General features: G+C 38.6%; 4 protein-coding genes across 8 annotated transcripts in view; 1 reads left to right on the top strand and 3 right to left on the bottom strand.

Moving 5' to 3' along the window:
* The first annotated feature begins 1,052 nt into the window (after nt 1-1,052).
* LOC116050283 (gamma-crystallin M1) lies at nt 1,053-1,966 on the top strand. The gene is made up of 3 exons (XM_031300291.2): nt 1,053-1,145; nt 1,276-1,527; nt 1,639-1,966. Exons 1-3 carry the CDS (start codon nt 1,137-1,139, stop codon nt 1,912-1,914), a joined length of 537 nt encoding a protein of 178 aa, XP_031156151.1. The 5' UTR covers nt 1,053-1,136; the 3' UTR covers nt 1,915-1,966.
* Nucleotides 1,967-8,603: 6,637 nt separating this feature from the next.
* Nucleotides 8,604-9,620, bottom strand: LOC116052154 (gamma-crystallin M3-like). Its single transcript, XM_031302709.2, has 3 exons — nt 9,395-9,620; nt 9,044-9,283; nt 8,604-8,938 (listed from the first exon to the last, which is right to left on the bottom strand). Exons 1-3 carry the CDS (start codon nt 9,407-9,409, stop codon nt 8,660-8,662), a joined length of 534 nt encoding a protein of 177 aa, XP_031158569.1. The 5' UTR covers nt 9,410-9,620; the 3' UTR covers nt 8,604-8,659.
* The window catches only part of LOC116051410 (gamma-crystallin M3-like), a 160,778-nt gene continuing 148,362 nt past the window's right edge, over nt 8,604-21,019 (bottom strand). For 2 of the 5 annotated variants that reach the window (XM_036004395.1, XM_036004391.1), the window contains exons 2-4: nt 19,945-20,187; nt 19,588-19,841; nt 8,604-8,684 (exon numbers count right to left, since the gene is read on the bottom strand). In XM_036004395.1, the coding sequence (XP_035860288.1) occupies nt 8,660-8,684; nt 19,588-19,841; nt 19,945-20,187 (522 nt within the window). In that variant the 3' untranslated portion in view covers nt 8,604-8,659. Of the gene's footprint in view, nt 8,685-19,516; nt 19,842-19,944; nt 20,188-20,318; nt 20,422-21,019 lie in introns of those variants that run through there. The other 3 variants (XM_036004392.1, XM_031302501.2, XM_036004393.1) reach the window with 3 other exon arrangements.
* Nucleotides 13,485-14,567, bottom strand: LOC116052248 (gamma-crystallin M3-like). The gene is made up of 3 exons (XM_031302811.2): nt 14,406-14,567; nt 13,919-14,161; nt 13,485-13,819 (listed from the first exon to the last, which is right to left on the bottom strand). Exons 1-3 carry the CDS (start codon nt 14,415-14,417, stop codon nt 13,544-13,546), a joined length of 531 nt encoding a protein of 176 aa, XP_031158671.1. The 5' UTR covers nt 14,418-14,567; the 3' UTR covers nt 13,485-13,543.

Genomic DNA, 21,019 nt, shown 5'->3' with positions numbered 1-21,019 from the left:
CACAGAGGTCAAGCCAGTAGATGATAGGATACGGACCACAGATCAGATTGTTTCCTAACACCTGCACACTGCAGTCCTGCAGAAAAATGGTGTTGCCACCCACGTCTTTCCACCTGGTCGTTAATGCTTCCCCCCCGAGCCTAACCTCCTTGTAGCAGGACTGTCTAACTAAAGATGTCGCTGCATGATCCCTCGCTGGCTTCCTACTCACAAAAACATCCAGTTGGATTTGTTGGAATGTGTTCAGAGGGTCGCAGGTAGCAGCCCACAGTATGTTTTATATATTATTCAATTCAATACAGTATACATTTATAAATATTTATGGTTTTCACATAAATGTATCTACTTGCCTTTTTAAAAATGAGTGAAACTAATTTAATGCTACTCTCAAACAATTTATAGTATAACTACAGTGTTTTTTCTTCATTCACTGCTGTTTTCATTACGTTTTCTGAAGTAATGTGCATCAGTTTGAATAATTGCAGTTCATAAATCCCACAAAATGAGCAGTTCAATTGCTGTGTCTTGTTTGGTTACAGGCTGTGCATCTTACAAAATAGTGGCCACGCTAATTTTCATATCCTTTTTCATACCTATGTGACATCTCATTGCTACAAATTGCCTTTTAAATAGAAGATAGATTTAATTAACATCGCATGAAACAACATTCTTTTAATTTACAACACAGGATTCATTTTCAGTCGGGGGGGGCTGTTTTGAAAATATAATCACATAATAATCAGTATGTTTAATTCTTTATACTAACTGATTATTTGTACAGGTTTCTGGTTTTCTCAGGGTTTATCATGGATGTGGCCTGCTGTCATGTTGTTTCTATCGGTGATGATCAGACCATATGTGGAGAACGTTCTGACTGAGATTGGAACACACACAAAGCTTATGCTTATAATAGACAATGCAGATGCGGGCTGCCAGAAATGTATGGATGGAGAACTATTGTTACACATTTATAGACCCCGTTCAGCAAAAGTCATACTGCTAATTCATCGGTTTTACACATTTGAATAACAACACATCATGACCCGTGGGGTTTTGTATAAAAAGGTCCTGGAGTCATGTAGTTGGCAGAGCAAGTTGAACCATCCACTGGGGAAAAAAACTAAACCACCATCACCATGGGCAAGGTAATGGGGATTTTTTTCTTATGTTTTCACATATTAAAAAACAAAATACACCAAAATGTAAGGTTACCACTGATACGAACATTCTTAAATCCAGAAGAATCTTAAATCTTCCCTCTGTTCTCCATTGCAGATTATCTTCTACGAGGAGAGGAACTTCCAGGGTCGCCACTATGAGTGCATGAGCGACTGCGCTGACATGTCCTCCTACCTGAGCAGGTGCCAGTCCTGCAGGGTGGAGAGTGGCTGCTTCATGGTCTACGAGCGTCCCAACTACATGGGTATGCAGTTCTTCATGAGAAGGGGCGAGTACCATGACATGCAGCGCATGATGAGCATGGGAATGACATTCGACTCCATCAGATCCTGCAGAATGATCCCCTATGTAAGAGACCTCATGTATTTATACATCCTTTTTATTTTTATACATATAACACTTTATTTTTATTTTTAAAATGTGTGGCCATACTAACATTTTCCCGGCATTGTATTACAGCACAGAGGTCAGTTCAGGATGAGGATCTACGAGAGGGAGAACTTTGGTGGTCAGATGAATGAGCTGATGGACGACTGCGACAACATCATGGACCGTTACCGTATGAACGACTGCATGTCCTGCCACGTGATGGACGGCCACTGGCTGATGTACGAGCAGCCCAACTACAGAGGCAGGATGATGTACATGAGGCCCGGAGAGTACAGGAGCTTCAGGGACATGGGCATGAGCGGCATGAGGTGGATGAGCATGAGGCGTATCACTGATATGTGCTAGACATCTGTGTTTGACTTAAGTAAATAAAAACAATGTGTAATTCAAAACCATATTTGCCAAGCACTTGCTTCCTTTGTGTGTTTGTGCATAGCAGTTAAAATAACTAGATCTCATCCAAGCAGTAACTTCCCTGCATGAAAAGTGAAGCCAATGCTTAAGTGCCTTAAACCTGCATTCTATCTAATTTCCAGCAGGGGGCAACTCCATTGGCTCCAAAAAGAAGTCAATTTCTATAGAAATATATGAGAAAATGACCCTACTTATCACTTGATTTATTACCTCAGTAAACATTTTCATAATGAGTTTATGGTCTCAATCAGTAGTTAGAAATGTTCTTCAAAAATGCATGAGCCCATTCATTTTAAAATAGACGATAAAGCAGGGGATGCTTTAGGGGCATGGCTACACGCCAACCTGTCAATCAGGACAGAGGCTTAGCAATGCTAACCATGGCACTGTGTACATTAAAATAGACCTGAACTTGTGTTGTCAGTATTTTCATCTTGAACTTTGACCCTCTCACTGTGTGTTACTTACTTCATCAAAAGTGATTGGAACATTTTTGTCGCCTAAAAATTTCTTTTTCAGCGTTTAGTAGCACCTTGTCAACCAAAGCTAGCTAGCTAGTGCAAGCATTAGCTGGTAACTTAAGGGAAAGCTTGCAGATTTTCTGTACTGCCATATATGCAGATGAATGGTGCCAGTGTCCGGAGGTCTGCTTTTACCCGCCAGCAAAACTCTGCTGGATGATTCGAGTCAGATGGGTTAAAAATCAGTGACTTCCCCCCTTTTTTGTGTTTAGTTTAGCCCAGCACCATCCTCTCCTTACTTTTATACTAATATGAGTTTTGGCACCAACATAACCAACATATCTAGTGTTCTTGTACATGTTGAGAAAACTGCAAGATTTTGATGCTGACTTTGTGAAAATACGTGATCTCATGGTAAAGCGTATAAATGGCACATCACTTTTCGGTGTGTTTTGCATATCATGAAACACATTTTAAGCTTTTTGCGTGTCATTTTACGCCTTGTTTCCATTCACAACTCGTCACATATGGACGCTTTCAGGACACCTTGGTCACACCAAACTATGACGCTTCACTACGGTCGCAGTTTAGGCAACAAAACTAGGTAGTCAAGTTTAGGAAAAACATTGTGGTTTCAAATCAACGTCTACAGTTTAGTTACCATAACTTGTTTCATGTGGCACACTGCTTTGTTGGATCCATCCACCTCCACTCATACCTGCCCTAAACAGACTTCTTGGTCTTTATACTACGTCTCTTCATTTCCGGAGTAGTTACTCTGAGTGTGTAATATTGACATGGATGGGTTTACTAACAATACAAAGATTGCTTATTCCTAACCTCTAATATGACACACAGGAGCGTTTTCCATTATCATATCTAAACCAGAGAACGTAACAGTCACAGTTTTAAACACATTAACGTTGTGAAACAACGGTTACAGTTTAGTTTGGTTTAAGCACAAAAATGGGATGCAGAACATAGCGTAGCTCTGTTTCTTCTGTAAAGTTAAAAAAACAACTCGCCATCCACTTCTATTTTCAAACGGGATATGAATGGGGACCGCCCAGTTCTCCGACGCTCCATTTTTCCGACCTCTCATTAACCCAAAAAATTCCCTTTGGTCCTACAGCCCACTAGCCCGACGTCCCTTTAGTGGCAAAATTATGAATCCCACTATGGCCACGCCAACACCTGCCCTACGAAGCAGCTCGATGGTTGGGGTTAGGCATTTGACCTTGAGTGGTTAAGGTTAGGATAGCTGATTGGTCAGGAGATAGGACCTGTACAAATGGGGTTACGTTACCTTGCGTAAGCATGGATGCCTGGCCAATAAATGCTATTGAAGGGCGGGTCTTGGCGTGGCTGGTGGATGTCGGACTAGTGGGCTGTAGGACCAAAGGGAATTTTTCGGGTTATTGAGAGGTCGGAACAATGGAGCGTCCCAGAAATGACATGGCACCACATGAACCCCGCTCTCCTGAATAAAAGTCCTGTTTGACCCATTCACCACCCTAATCTACCTCGTTACGTGGAAATTTGGCACTCTTATACTTCGTCACCTTACTTTTACTTTGCTCGTATCATAATTACTACGGAAACTAGAGGGCGCCACCATTAAAAACGTAAATATAAGTCATAATTGCTGCTTGAACAAATAATTTATCTGGCTGTTTTTCGTGGGAGGACCGTCTTGGTTTACAGTTGAAAGCCTGGTGCGAGCGACTACATGGCGTAAAATGTCAAAGCAAAAACACGATGTGATACCATGCAAAATTACTTAACAAATAGGTTTGTTACTCATATGTCATTTCATGAGACCAGGCTGAATTATTATATCGAACAAGTGTAGCTGGCAAAAAAATGGAATTTCATATATGCTAACGTTGTGATTTTAAGTCATGCTGCCAGTTTGGAAATGCAGCTCATTTCTCAATAGCTGTAGAGGTAACTTTGTGCAGTCAGGGTAAGTGTTACTGCTACTAGCTGCTGTTTCTCACTGGATTATCGGTCATGTTAGCTACAGCCGACAGATTAAGTTAAAAATACATGTACCACATACAAATCTACCCCTAAACATGAGTTTTACTGATGCCCAGCAAGTTTCTTTATTTCTAAGCAATAACAATGTCCATATATATCATGACATACAGCTCAGGATGGGCAAGTTTCTTTAGCGTTAAAACAAATAATAAACAGTTTCAGAATCAGAATCAGAATCAGAAATACTTTAATAATCCCAGGGGGAAATTATTTTTGTTACCACTCCAGGTATACAAACAACATATACAAACAACATATATTATCCAGACTTTTAACATATATAATAAAAACAAATATACAGTAATAATAAATAAAATATGAAATGTACAGTGTTAATGTTAATGTGCAAATAGTGCAATAGAAAGAGAAAATGATTGTCTATGTTGAGATGATTATAGTGCAATAAAAAAGAGAAGTGAATAGTCTATGTTTGAGATGTGATGATTACAGAGAGGGGGTGTGTGACTCTCTGAGGGAGGTGTTGTAGAGTTTAATGACCACAGGCAGGAACGACTTCCTATGGCGCTCTGTGGTGCATCTGGGTGAGAGGAGTCTAAAGCTGAAGGTGCTGTCTGAATCTGTCTTTATTTTAGATCGACAAAGGTAGGTTTAAAAGATTTTCGTCTACTTCTACTGGATAGTCGTGTCGCGTTCAACGGATTAATTTGCATAAAGATGGGCATCGGCCAGCTTTTGGACGCCTTCCCGGAGTGCTTTGCGTGCACGTTGAAGTCGCTTGACGTCACCCATAGGAATAGAGTGAAGCGCGGCGCAACAGAAGCGTTGCACGATCAAATGGATCTCTACCGTGAGCTGAGAGACAAATACTTTTTTTTACTGTTCTTCCTTACGGTAGAGATCCATTTGACCGTGAACTATTTTTGTAAAATACAAGATCGTATTCTCAACGAGCCGCCATGACACTCTGTTGAAATTCTCGAGAAGCCAAACCCACGACACGCGTTCGTCCAATCAGCTGCCAGTCAGGGGCGTGGAGCATCAACCATGGATGTATGACGCTGCGACACCACGCTTCAGTCGTGTCGGACAAATGGATCTTTACCGTTAGTGGGCAGTGCGCGACACAAGCGCATAAATGCTGACGATTGGCTGAGGTTGAGTAAAATGTCATGGTTAGCCAATCAGAGGTAGAGTGGGGCGGGTGTTCGAAAGCATGCATAGTCAGACACACGACAAACACAAGCGAGTCAGTCAACGAGAGAGAGACAGGTATGGCGTTATGAAATCAAGGAGAGGGTTAACTTTTCCTGCTACAGATTTTCCACCGTGGTCAGAAAGAACAGGAGACACTTTGTTTCTCTTACTATGACTCTAGAGTTGCTACTCGCTCCGAAGCTAATCGCCGTCACTCTCTCACTTCTCCCTCGCTCTATCACCTACTCCCCACACACACACACACACACACACACACACACACACACATATGCCGGATCGATGCACACACCAGTGCACAGGTATAAAGATCAGGCCACTTACGTTATTTGCACTACAAAGAGTTTATATATTTGTTATTTATTTTTGGTATAGTGCTTAACAAGCATACTTTAATTTGCCCTGTTGTGGCCTGTTGAGGTGTTGTGTTATTTGTATCGATCCACTATATAAACATAATATCTACATACATGGCATTTGATTGGAGGCTAGTCTCACTTTGTCCCACAGCAACATTAAAATAGTTTAGATTTGTGTACATTGTTTCTGTTAATAATGTATTGTATTAAGTGTCCATTTCATTATAATATTCAGATTTATCATAAATAATTGAACATGCACATGTATTTTAAGTTCCGTTAAAGAGGGGTAGGTGGAGGTGGGGTCACATTTGTTTGTGCCCAACACTGTTCATAGTCACGCAAAAGTACTCACAAAACAACTCACAAAGTCAAAGTATCTGTAAATCCACGTATGCTCTGTCAGGTTCTTTGTTATCTGCCACAGTAGTAACAGTATTATACAACAGTATTATATAATAACCTCTGTCATCTTTTGCTCATAATTAAAATCTGTATTCATCCAGCCACTTTACACTGGACTTTTCTACATTCAAAGATTGTGTTAGTTTATTGCATGTTGCAAAAACACAACAGCAGGGGCTATTTTTTTAAACTAAAAAATGTTTCAGGTTTTGTGATTCACACAAAATGGCTATTGTTCTATCATTTAAACTCTAGTGAATGACGAAAAGACCTTTCCTCATTGTGTGACACAATGCGACTCTAACAGGCGAGCGTGGCTCTTAGAATACAAATCTTTGTAATGTTAATCAATTGTTTTGAACATCAGCCTTTTTGAAAAGCTGGTACAGCGCCACAAATGACAAAAGATGTATATGGTTTTACTTGTCAACAGGGTGTTTTCCCTCTTGATAACATAGACATGTGTAAATCACTTATGAATTATTTTGTACATAATCTACAATATGATGAACACCCAGTTATTAATAAAATATAAAGTATTACTTAGCTATTTATTCTATATCTTGCTTTGCATTTATTCAAAACAAATATTTTTGCTGTGATTTGAAAAAAACTACTATAATTCAATGATTCACTACATTTAACTATGACTGCTTCACAGTTGTACTGTAGTACAGCGAGGCTTGAAGTCGGCCTTATACAGGCTCGGCCAATAAAATAATGTAATAGTGTGACTGACATGATGCAGGGGCATCAGACTGGAGTGGAAATGGGGACTGAGTATACAGGGCCCTCATGTGAGGGGGGCCCACAAAGATACACCCCTGGACATAAACAAGATGTTATTGCCCAGAAAAATAATAAGGTTTGTTTAGAATCAAATGTATGAAAACAGGTTAAATTAATAAGAATATTCACTATTTTTATGCCATACTTTTATTTTCTAAAACTATATGCAAATGTTGCCACCTACATCTTATTATTTTTCTAATTTACTAGTGCAGTGCCCGTTCAAGAAAGTGTCTGTTTGGAACGGGCCGACTGCTTGGCTCATTGCTGCTTGCAGATTTCTCCAGAACCATTGTACCCCAAAATAACTACATAATAATTACAAAAAGACCTCAAAGCACTTAATATGCAACTCAACTGTATACTACTGACTTATTATTTACTTCTACTTCAGAGAAAAAAAATGGTACTACTATATTTACCTGACGGAGAATGTTGCAGATTCAGATTCTACTCACAAAATATCACAATTAAAATATGATGCATTATTATTCAGTTTTTGGTGGATAATCACTTTTCGGCACGACACCGATAGCCCACTGCGAAGACACGCTGTAAAGCCCCACCGCTGCAGCTATACACAGGTGGCTTTTTTTTTCTCAACTTCTATTGTGCAGTTGTTTAGTTTTATTCACAGTTATTTAATATCCAATATCTAACGCTGTCCAAACTGCTCCAAATTCCAAGTGGCAAGTTCATTGGGTACCCAGGAAGCCAAGTGTGAAGCAGATTGGATGAATAGTTTTTGAGATATTTGAAAGCCAACGGGCACACAAACAGCTGTACATACATACATACATACATACATACAGAGGTTCCTCGATTTATAGTTCGATTAGATGTGTCACAGTGCAGAAAATGTTTCTTCCTTCCTGACTGAATTTAATACAAAAAGAGGCCACCATGTGCCATTGATTGTGCACTTGATCATCAATGATAAAACCTGGTTTACTATTAAAAATGAATTTCTCTGGTTAACATAAATCGTATATTAATTTAAATTGATACTGTATCTATTATTGATAACATATAATTCTGTTTTTTTTTTTTTAAACTTATGAAGTAAATAATAACAGAACCAGAACAGATCATCAGCATCCATGACAAATAACCTTTTAAGTATTCTTTGTTATCTGTGTTATGTTATAAAGAATATTTAACATAAATAATGTGTTTGCTAAACCCAACATGCCACTGGAAAGAGGGGGTAACTTGTGTTACCATCTAATAGTGTGCAATGTAGTGACCCTAAAACCTTACTTGATTTTCTGGATATAGCCTTTTTTTTAGTGCATAGTTAGTGTGTAAATGCACGTGTCAACCTCTATACTATGATTTTACTTTGTTGTATGAGTTTCACTCACTCACTAATAAGTAATGGAGGAATTCATTTAAAAGAGAATCACTAGATTTTTATTAAAAATCTTGCTTTTAAATGCTGGTGCTCTAATAACAGGAGTCCATGATACGCCTCATGCTCATCCACCTCATGCCACTCATGCCCATGTCCCTGAAGCTCCTGTACTCTCCGGGCCTCAGGTACATCTGCCTGCCTTTGTAGTGGGGCTGCTCGTACATCAGCCAGTGGCCGTCCATCACGTGGCAGGACTGGCAGTCGTTCATGCGGTAACGCTCCATCATGTTGTCACAGTCGTCCATCAGCTCGTAACTCTGACCACCAAAGTTCTCCCTCTCATAGATCTTCATCCTGAACTGACCTCTGTGCTGTAAATTCAAATGAGTGAACATGAATCACTGAAATCCTCCTTTAAATAATGTAATACTTTCATATAAGGTTTCATATATAATTAAAATAATGAGTTACAGTACCATGGGGATCATGCGGGATGACCTGATGCAATCACTCATGCCCATACGCTGGTAGTCGGAGTACTCTCCCCTCCTGACAAAGTACTGGTTTCCCATGTAGTTGGTGCGGTCGTAGACCATGAAGCAGCCGCTCTCCACCCTGCAGGAGTGGCACCTGCTCAGGTAGGAGGTCAGCTCAGCGCAGTCACCGCTGGTCTCATAGGAACGACCCTGGAAGTTCCTGTCCTCGTAGAAGATGATCTGAAAAAGACATTATAATGACAGCGTTTCATTATTAAAATTACAAATTTTATTATTTTTTTTTTTACATTGTCAACCCTAATTGGAGTAAAAATCCAAAGCTGTACACACCTTGCCCATGGTCATGACTACAGTAATTTTGGGGGCTGTACAGCTGTTTTGGCTCAAATGGGACTGCACACTTTTATCGATGGCCCCCCTGTTGTTTTTATACCTGACCCCACATCCAGAGGATACATGACACCATTATTCAAATTCCTGACAGAGCAACTGGGAGCAGAGGCCCCCGTGTACAGTTTAATTCAAAGTGAACTTCAACAGATTGTGATTTGCAGTGGTTGCATTTGTGAGAAGAGGCCCTGCTTTGTATTGTTTGTGCTGCTAAACAACACAGGACATGTTTTCCAAAAACATACTGTACCTTGCTTTGAAGGGAGCATTAAATATGTTACCTCTAATTTAATGTTTTAATAGGTGAAACAATACACCAGAAGACAGGAAAGACACCAGAAAAAACAGGATTGATAGCAGTGAACAAATACACAACTTGCTGAAACAGATTAAACTGTAAGACACTAGAAAACATGATGATTGTATGGAATTTAATCATCATTATATATAAAAAAAGATTAGGGCCACATGTAACATTTATTTACTTTCTGAGATTAAATCATAGAACAGATTTTAAACAGCCACAATCATACACCAGAAAATATGTTGATGATTTTTTATTATTTCCAAATGAAAGTATCTGTATCTTCACGTTTTAGATTAATATACTTTATAAAGACTTCAAAGATGCATTTTTCATGTTTATTTTAAAATGAGTAGTGATTGCTGACAGTGGCTTTCATGTTTTTGAATACTGTACAGCATCCAAAACCAGCTCTCTTTTTATGTATTTATTGTTTTACAAAATCTTCAAATCATTTGCATGCTTACATTTTATTCATACAAATCAATTCAACAAAGTTGCACAAGCTGTAAAAAGCCTAACTGTATGTTAAACATCTGTCAAATAAACGTGGACCATGTATGGAGAGTGGAGAGTATTTTATAGTTATAATTATGTGTGGCGCATTATCAAAATGTGTCAAAACAGCACAAAGCAAAAAATTATTTGTCTTTTCAAATCTGGCATACAATTGATCACATAAAGTATCTCATTCTGTTTTTTAAATAACATTTACTCACACCTTTAACTAATGCCAATGAATTTGTGAGTGTATCCCTTTGCAAACAACCAATTAGAAAGTTTCTATAAGTCACCACTTGAGTCTGTTTACTTTAAATGAAATAGAGGAAGTTTAATTGTGAAACCACTTAATGACTGAGACCCTAGAACAGAACAGATACATCAGAAAATGTGTTCGATACTTTGAGGAGGTTGGAGGTTGTTCTCCTGATCTGTGATAATGGCTAAGCAAACCCTGACTTCAACTCTTTATAATGCTTAAAAACTTGATAAATATGTGGTATTCCAGGCAGGCTGTGTTTTACTATAGGTACTGTATGTGTCTTGGGCAGATTAGATAGATAATGTTATGGAACGGCACTGGAGGTAGGACCCAAAAGCAGACGTAACACAGGAAATACGTATAAGGGATTTAATAAAGATAAATATCTACAGAGAATAGTACAAGGGGCAAGGGGGTGTTGTGTCCAGGGAATCCAGTGGTGAGTGGTGGGTGCAGTGCGCTCTCCAGAGCGTGCCCAGTGAATAAGTGTCTCTTATTTGTGGCGTCGACCATGTGGTAATAGTGTCCTCCAGAGTCCAAACAATTCCAACACGTGGCAAACTTCCTTGCATCCAGAGATAAGCAGTCAGGCAAGCAAGCAAGCAGGCAGGCAGGCAGGCAACAACTTACAAACAAAAGAAATCCAACAGGAAAGCAGGTAGGAAACAAGACAACACGGAAACCAACAATATAGAACAACGGGGTAGACTCCACACATGAACACTCCAAACATTACAATGACCTGACAACAGACAAGGGAAACACAGAGACTAAATACAAGAGTAAATGAGCAAAAAAGAGACAGGTGACACAAGGGCTGGGGAACAGGTGAAAGACATCAGGGCGGAGCAGACAATCAGAAAAGGCAGGAAAACACAAGGCAGGAAGTAAAACAAGACCAGACAAGACAGAAAAACAGACTACCAAAATAAAACAGAAAACAAAATACACAATCATAACAGATAAACCTTTATTGATCACCAGAGGGGAAATTGGATCGGTCTAGACAGCTACCAGATTTTGATTTATGAAAAACCAGGTGTAAATGTAGCATTAGTGGTTATTTGTTATTGTCACAGCCAAGGCTCAGTGAGCTGGACAAAGAGGGAGACCACACAACAGGGTTTTCCCTACCATTGTAAGGCTTAGGTGCAGCACCCAAGCCGTTTTTGGCACCACTGAATGAATGTGAAATCAATGTGAGCACCAAAACTAACTAAATGACTTTTCTCAGATCTAATGATGGTAGTTAGTCCCCAGTGAATTTAATTCAATTCAATTGTATTTATAGTGTCAAATCCCAACAGAAGTTATCTCAGGACATTTTACAGATAGAGTAGGTCTAGACAACACTATAATTTACGGAGACCCAACGATTTCTCCCAAGAGCAAGCATTTGGTGTGACAGTGGCAAGGAAAAACTTCCTTTTAATAGGCAGAAACCTCAGACAGAACCAGGCTCTAGGTGGACGGCCATCTGCAGCTGCCGGTTGGGACACAGAGACACTGATACAGATATACAGAAATATGAATCATAATAGTTACAGTTGGCAAAACAGTTGGCATGATGAACAGTGGCAATTCTACCAACCATTAAGATAATAGAACTATGACTAGAAATAAGAGTCGAGCAGGACCACGGCAGCAGCTGCAACCATAATCCAGGTGCCACCACAATCCAAAGAAATCTGCGATGCGAGAAAGCACAACGACTCCAGGGAATAACCTCCCTGGAGCTAAGTTAGTAACAAGCATTACTGGGACATGAATGCACACAGATGGAGAGAGGAGGAGAGAGGAGCTCAGAGTTTCATATGAAGTCCACACAGGTGTTAACAAATAGGCTTTACCATGTGGTTATTTCCTTTATTGGATTACTAGAAAGCATGCTATATGGTGATATATATCTTTATTGAGGTATGAAATTACCTTTATCGGAATAGAAGATTTCGGCCTTATTGCCCAGCCCTATCTGCAGGCACCCTGCAAAGGGAAAAACAGGAGACAGCAGAAGGAGCACTGACAAAGTCAAACTACTCAATGAAGAGGTGGCAGATAATAGCAGGTACTTTTAACTTCAGATTTCTTATCTGGCTAAAGCAGATGCATAAATGGGACTAGGTGTAATAATAATAAATCAAAAAGAAGAGTATCCAGTTCTAAATGTATTGACATAATAATTTAAAAGTGGAAAGAAGTTACTGAATTGAACTGGCTTCTTTTCATCTTGTTAAACTCTCAGTTCATCTAAAGTGTACAGCACCATTTTCAATCGCGTCCTCATGGTCTCCATTCAATCGTTAATCCTTATTTAAATCCACATGACTGTGTGGTCTCTGATGTTGTGGAGGAATGTGTACTGCACACCACTCGTGGATTGTCCCTTTAACAACTGAATCAGCCAAATGATAAAATGCTACATAACAAAGAAAACTGTGACCTCACTTATTTACTCCTGAGGAAAACTATCACATAGTGATATTTTATGTGAAAAATAACCTCTAACCTCTCTAACCTTATGTTTTTATACTCCAAGCTACACTCTAAAATATTTATTCATAAAATCAGTTGCAATAACTCTTTTACTAGTGCTAGTACAAATATATATTTTTAAGTCAACTTAAACTCCTACCTACATTTTAAATATTTTTTATTAAATGCATTTCTTGGTAACTATACATTAACTTTAATCTACATAAGAGAAATAGAGATTTCCCCCTTATGTCTTCTCATAAACCATTATATATATTGAATAATATTTATAACTTTGCAAGAACTTCTTTAGGTGAAAATATGAGGTTGTAAATGATGGATATAATGTAGAGGATAACAGAACCAATCAATGAGCAACAACAATTATTTATAATCTATCTTCTATTGCATATTCAAGAATTGCATTCAAATTGTACAATACACACAAATACATTTGATTATAACCAACAATAAAGATTGCGTATGCCATGTTGAATTTGGAAAATAGTTTTATTTCTGAGTTGTTTTTAAAACAGATTCATTTGTTAAGTTAACAGGAGTCAGTGATGCGTCTGATGGAGCTGAACCTATTTCCATCATATCCCATGTCCCTGAAGCTCTTGTACTCTCCGGGCCTTAGGTACATCATCCTGCCTCTGTAGTTGGGCTGCTCGTACATCAGCCAGTGGCCGTCCATTACGTTGCAGGACTGGCAGTCAGACATATGGTAACGGTCCTGGATGTTGTCGCAGTCGTCCATCAGCTCGTACATCTGACCTCCGAAGTTCTCCCTCTCGTAGAGCCTTACTTTGTAGGACCCTTTGTGCTGTTATGAGTAAATATGTAGTAATTAGTCATTTCGATGGAATCTTAGCTCCTGTTAGCAGTCATTTGAGATACATTTTGTAACATCTGGGTGTCATACCATGGGGATATTACGACAGGACCTGATGCAGTCACCGAAACCCATCATGCGCTGGTAGTCAGAGTACTCCCCTCTCCTCAGGAAGTACTGCTGACCCATGTAGTTGGGACGGTCGTACACCATGAAGCAGCCGCTCTCCACCTTGCAGGAGTGGCACCTGCTCAGGTGAGAGGACATGTCAGCGCAGTCGCTGCTGGTCTCATAGGAGCGACCCTGGAAGTTCCTGTCCTCGTAGAAGATGATCTAGAATCCAACAGAGCAACCGAAGTTCAGTGTCAAACATACGGATGGATGGTTACCAATATAAACCCTGATGTAAACAGCAATCATTATGGAAATGGAATTATGGTAAAAGTGCCAAAAAAGGATGCATCCATGTAGCCTTTCTTAGCAGAATAATTTACAGTATAAATGCAAAGACAATAATTGAATGTGTGAATACATCATAGGAGCAACAATACTAGTAAAATATTCATGATGCACTTACCTTGCCGTGCATGGTGGCTGATACAGTGACTGGTGCTATAGCAAATCCTATCCCGGATTTAAGCCTTTTTTATACCTAACGTGGCATCCACACAATCAATGGCACCATTGTATGGAAGCCATGAGTCAGCAGCATGCAATGTTAGATCCTCTGTTTGTAAATGCTGATGGGAAAGGGTTATTATGCATACTCACAGGCTCTATCTTTCTAGATCAAATGGCTTCTGTATCTATCGTTTAAATTTGTGATTACTTTAAATATCATAGGACATGATTCAATTCCTTTGGATTTAAAAGTAACATGGAGACATTAACAGGTTGAAAGTACATGTCTGAAGCATCTTTAAGGTATAGTGTGAATTTATTCTGTTCTCACAAATGCTGTACTGATACTAAAAACTTGAACTTCACTGATCTTAACATTCTCAAGTGCTGGCGCTATTTTAAATGTCTGCATGAATTCTATACGTGCAGCAAATACCTGTTTGATTTATGGCAACCCTTACTATATGTCCAACTTTTTCTGCAATAATGTTCCCCCTTTGAAATATTTTTTTTCAGCCATGTACCCCCTGACCAATGCAAAACTATATAAATACTAAACAACAATCTTGTAACTGAAAAACAGTAAAAATAAATAAATAAATAAATATATATATATATATATATATATATATATATATATATATATATATATATATATATATATATATATATATATATATATTTAAATGTTTAGAATCCATCACTAAATTCATTCAGTATTACAGTATAATTATTTTAGGAATTATGAATGACCGATGTCCTGTCAAATTAAAGGCGGAAAAGCCCGAAAAAAGACTTCTCATGTACCCCCTGCAGTACTCCAAAGTACCCTTAGGGTTACGGGACCCCCTTTTGAGAAACACTGTTATAACATATAACAAAAATATTATTGTGTGGCCACAAGTTATTATTGCGAGAAACAAGATCAGGTTAATTCAAGTTCCAGATGTCCTTAAAGGTGCAATATGTATGTGGCCGGGTTGGATCCGTGGGTAGAGCAGGCGCACATAAACATAGAGGTTTCAATCAATCAATCAAACTTTATTTATAGAGCACTTTTCATACATGTAAAATGTAGCACAAAGTGCTTTACAGTTAAAAGCAATTGCTCCCTCACCCCCCATCACATAAATGCATCCCCAGAGACCCACAGACACACACCCACCACCAACATCCACACACACCCTCTCTCATACACACAATAAAACTAACGTGTGGCTGAGCACGGAAAAGCTAAGTTAGACTACATTTACACGTGGCCGGCTATTTTCATAAACGGACATTTAGAACCGCTACGTTTTCAGAAAAGTGTTCGTTTACATGTACCCGTGTATATATGCTGTCAATGTCGTTAAGAGCATGCCACATCTGTAGGTGGCATTGTAACGAGAAGCTCAAGCCCATGTTAGCCAATCACAATCCAGAAAATAGCAACAACAGCAACGAATCACTTCCTCTTTCTCTCTCTCGGCTGCCTAAACCTCCGTTTGTCTTAGTTTACATGCAAACGTGCAAAGAAAGTTTTCCAAAATCTCCACTTTGGCCGGAGTTTTTAGAAATAATCGTTTTCTGTGATAAAAACGGGGTTTTCGTGTAAATGAGAGGCCAAACCACAGGAAAATATCTGCGTCTTCCCTTCGTGTAAACGGGGTATTAAAAAGGTGGGTCTTGAGCCTGCTTTTAAAAATCTGAACATTCTCTGCAGCCCTGAGGTCCTCCAGCAGGCTGTTCCACAGACGGGGGCCGTAGTACTGGAATGACGCCTCCCTGTGAGTGTGTGTCTGGACTTTGGGAATAATCAAAAGGTCAGTACCAGAGGACCTCAGCTCATAGTGTAAAAGCCGTTCTGAAAGATAAGAAGGCCCAAGACCATTAAGAGATTTAAAAACCAGTAAAATAACCTTAAAATCGATCCTGAAACACACGGGGAGCCAATGCAATGATTTTAAAACGGCGTAATGTGTGCCTGCCTTCTGGTCTTCGTCAGCACACGAGCGGCTGAGTAACAGTTGGAGAGGGGAGATACTCTTTTTGGGAAGACCAGAAAGCAGGTCACTACAGTAGTCAATGCGACTGGTGATAAAAGCATGCATCAGCGTCTCCGTGTTGGCCCGAGAGAGAATAGGGCTGACTCTGGCTATATTTTTGAGGTGATAAAAACCTATTTTGGTTGTGTATTTAATATGTGGGATAAACCCAAGCTCAGAGTAAAAAATGACGCCCAGGTTTTTCAATTGTGATGATGGATTTAAGGAAAATTCCTGCAGTTTGGTTTGGGGTTTCTCTCTCTGAACCTCAAGACCGATGATTAAAACTTCAGTTTTGTCCTGGTTAAGCTGTAAAAAGTTTTCTGCCATCCAGGATTTTATATCTGAAATACAGTTAAAAAGAGCATCCATTGGTCTTGTGTCATCAGGAGACACGGAGATGTACAGCTGTGTATCATCAGCATAACTGTGAAAGTTGATTCCATGCCTCCTGATGACACTGGCAAGAGGTAGCATATACAGATTAAAAAGAACAGGGCCTAAAACTGACCCTTGGGGAACACTACATGTCATTTCATGGATTTTTGAGGAGCATGTATCCATAGTTGCCGTAAATGTTCTATCTGTGAGATAGGAGGTGAACCAGTTGTGCACAAAGTTAGACCTGAGGTCATTTAAAATCTTCAGCAAAGTTGTCTCTGTACTGTGATTTACCCTAAAACCAGACTGATGCTTCTCAAGGATATTCAAATTATTTAAAAAATCATTGAGTTGAATAAAAACAAGTTTTTCTAAAATTGTACTTAATAATGGTAAGTTGGATACTGGTCTGTAGTTATTAAAAACATTACAATCTAAATTGCTCTTCTTCAGAAGGAGCTTCATCACCGCCGTTTTAAAGGCGGCAGGGAAGACACCCATCTGAAGAGAGCAATTCATCATGTTTAAAAGTTCCTCTTTAAAAAAGCCATAAAATGTTTAAAAAAATGAAGTTGGGATTGGATCTAAAACACATGTGGTGGGTTTCACTGTGGAGAAAACTTTGTCAAGCATCTCAGCATTAACCAGGACAAACCTGTCCAGTGTTTCTACAGGTGAAAGCACACATTCAGGCGTATTTAAAACCATATTTTGAGACGATACAATGTTACATCTGATAGTATGAATTTTGCCTCTGGAGTGGTCTGCAAACTCTTCACAAAGAGAGGCTGTTGGAGTTCTCCGTGAGAGATTAAAATCAGGGTTAAATAAATGATCAATAGTGGAAAATAGGACTTTGTGATTATTCTTATTGACTATATTAGCAAAGTACGTGTTTCTTGAATTCTTTAGGGCATTATTGTAAATTTTCAGTTGCTTACATAATATTTCATAGTTTATTGTTATTTTATTTTTCCTCCATCTCCTGTCGGCTGCCCTGCAATTTCTTTTCAGCTCTTTCATTTCATTATTTTTCCATGGGGGAGTAGGTTTGGTGAATATCATTTTTGTTGTTAGTGGAGCAACAGAATTGAGGCTTGATTTCAATTTACTGTTAAAATGTTCAATAATAAAATCACAGGGTGCAGGTAAAATCAGAGGAGGACATTTATCTAAAACCTTGATAAAATTTGCAGCCACTTCAGAGGTTAGATAGTGTTTCCTAACAGTTCGCACCGAGGTCTCCCCTGAATAAAAAGGGGTGGTCGAAGACAGCCAAGTCGACAACAGAGAACACACAAGTGAACAAGCCATAGGTAATGACAAGATCCAGGGTGTGTCCTCTGTTGTGAGTTGGCTGTGTGATGTGTTGGGTAAAATCCATAATATTAAAAATATTTAAAAATTCCTGTGAGACAGTGTCTGAGACGTCATCAATGTGTAGATTAAAATCACTGGCTAAAATTATCTTATCATAGGTAGTGTGGATGATGGAAACAAATTCGGAAAAGTTATTGATAAAAGCAGCACATTTTTAGGGTGGTCTGTAGACAGTGACACATAAAATTGGGGGGCTGCTAAAAACAATGCCGTTCCTTTTTACTACTTTTTAACTTATTGTATTATTTTATTTAACATTTTATTTTGTATCTTTATTAATACATCATGTGTGTATATGTTTATATTTATATATTGTTTATATTCTTTTTATCCTTCTTATATTTAGAGAATGTGTGACATACACCAACAACACCAAGACAAATTCCTTGCATGTGTAAAAAAAAAATTTTTTTTTTAAAGCTGCACTTTCATATGGATCTTTGTAGTTTTGCTTATTTAAAGCTAATGTACTTGCACTTACTACTTGTCTGGAGTTTGCACCTCCAGGGTTGGAAGTCGCTTTGGATAAAAGCGTCAGCTAAATGACATGTAATGTAATGTACTATTGTTTATACTCGTTATGTCATGTAACCTGCTGTTTGTATTGTATTAATTGTATTTTATGGTGCCTTCTTGGCCAATTATATCTTTTACTTTTTAAATAAATGAAAATGTAATAATAATAATAATAATAATAATAATAATAATAATAATAATAATAATAATAATAATAGTAGTGAATATTAATTAATACCAGGGCTGACTACTGCTGCTATAGATGAGGTCATACGACGAGGTGGCACATTGATCATAATCTCAGAAATATTATATCTCATATGGAAAAGAAAGACAGAATATTTATACAACGTATTCCATAGCAGTTACTCAAAATTAATAATTTGTAATTACATTTATACTTTTTCGTATAGCAATTTCTTTCCGTTTAGCTTAATTGTGATTTATGTTAACAAATGTTTTTTTTTTACATTTTCTGTTGCAGCATATCTGTATGCAAAGGATTTAAAAAAATATTTAATTACTCTTCAATGTTTGTGTGATAATGTATGTTTTAACCATGTGTTGTGTCTGTGATATCATTTATTTTTTATTCTTTTCATGATTATTCAAGGGAAAAATGCCCGGAAAATCTTCAGTAATGTTGTGAACATGCTTTGTTTGGACACCTCTTTATAGTTTGATCCTCATTGTTTATTCAGTCTGTTGTGTGCATAAAATCTAACTTTTTTTGTAGACATAAATAAGGAAAAAAGCCACAAGCTCAAGTTTTTTTGTTTTATTTTTCATTTTTTATTTTAAAATGAAAATGTCTAGCACATGTCCATGATACGCCTCATGCTCATCCACCTCATGCCACTCATGCCCATGTCCCTGAAGCTCCTGTACTCTCCGGGCCTCATGTACATCATCCTGCCTCTGTAGTGGGGCTGCTCGTACATCAGCCAGTGGCCGTCCATCACGTGGCAGGACTGGCAGTCGTTCATACGGTAACGGTCCATGATGTTGTCGCAGTCGTCCATCAGCTCGTAACTCTGACCACCAAAGTTCTCCCTTTCATAGATCTTCATCCTGAACTGGCCTCTGTGCTGTTTTTTGTGTGTGGAGAGAATAAAAATGTCTTAATATTAAGTTTTGTGCTGGTTGTCACCCGTAGTAGAATCCATATGACTGATGCTGTTTTATACCTACCATGGGGATCATACGGCAAGACCTGATGCTGTCCCTCATTCCCATCATGCTCATGTAATCAGCGTACTCTCCCCTCCTCATGAAGTACTGGTTTCCCATGTAGTTGGGACGGTCGTAGACCATGAAGCAGCCGCTCTCCACCCTGCAGGAGTGGCACCTGCTCAGGTAGGAGGACATGTCAGCGCAGTCGCTCATGCACTCATAGGAACGACCCTGGAAGTTCCTGTCCTCGTAGAAGATGATCTAAACACAAGTGATGCATTAGTTTATACTCAACAGTAAAATGGACATAATTGTATCTAGCAAGTCTACTGTATATTATGTTTAAACTACAACAGATGTGATTTATTTTGTGAAATGATCCTGGAGCTTACCTTGCCCATGCTCATGTCAGTGGTGGTCATACTTGTAGATGAGCTGCTGCTGATGCTACTGCTGCACTGCTGTCCTGTTTGGTTTAACCCTTGCTTTTATACCCGACCAAACCCTACAGAGTCAGTGGGCCCCCATTGTTTAAATCCCTGACCCAGCAACATGGTATGGAGCGCTGTACAGGCTTGTGTTTCTGTATTGCATAATCATATGACTGGGCCCTCGAAGACTTTAGAAATGTTATCCTTTTGACCAGGTAACACAAAGCTTCTTTTTTTTTCTTTTATCCAATTTTAAGGTCATGCCTGTTTCACTGTTTTACTATTATGTCAGAGGCAGTTCAATTAAAGTAACACTAACAACCTGTATTGGTTATTGTATGTTATATTAATAGTAGTAATAATAGTTGCAGTACTTTATGATGCACCATAATTAATATCATAGGAGAAAAAAAAACATAGAAATATGTGACACCCACACAATTTTGTATGTTTTTTTCTTGTTTTCACTTTCTCTAAAGTTTTGCTAAAATTCCCACACCAATATTTTTACATAATCTTGCTTACACATACTTATTTTCTAAATTTGATAAAACCTGCAATGATAACAGAATTATCAAAATCTAATTTTCCTCTTGGGAAAGAAACACTACAAGAGTGTGCAGCAGTTAACCAGAAACTCACATAGATATACTCAGGTATGC

This window comes from Sander lucioperca, chromosome 8 (assembly GCF_008315115.2).
Source record: "Sander lucioperca isolate FBNREF2018 chromosome 8, SLUC_FBN_1.2, whole genome shotgun sequence".
Taxonomy (NCBI): domain Eukaryota; kingdom Metazoa; phylum Chordata; class Actinopteri; order Perciformes; family Percidae; genus Sander; species Sander lucioperca.
Note: the sequence above shows the minus strand (reverse complement) of the source record. Positions and strands in the feature narration are given on the sequence as shown.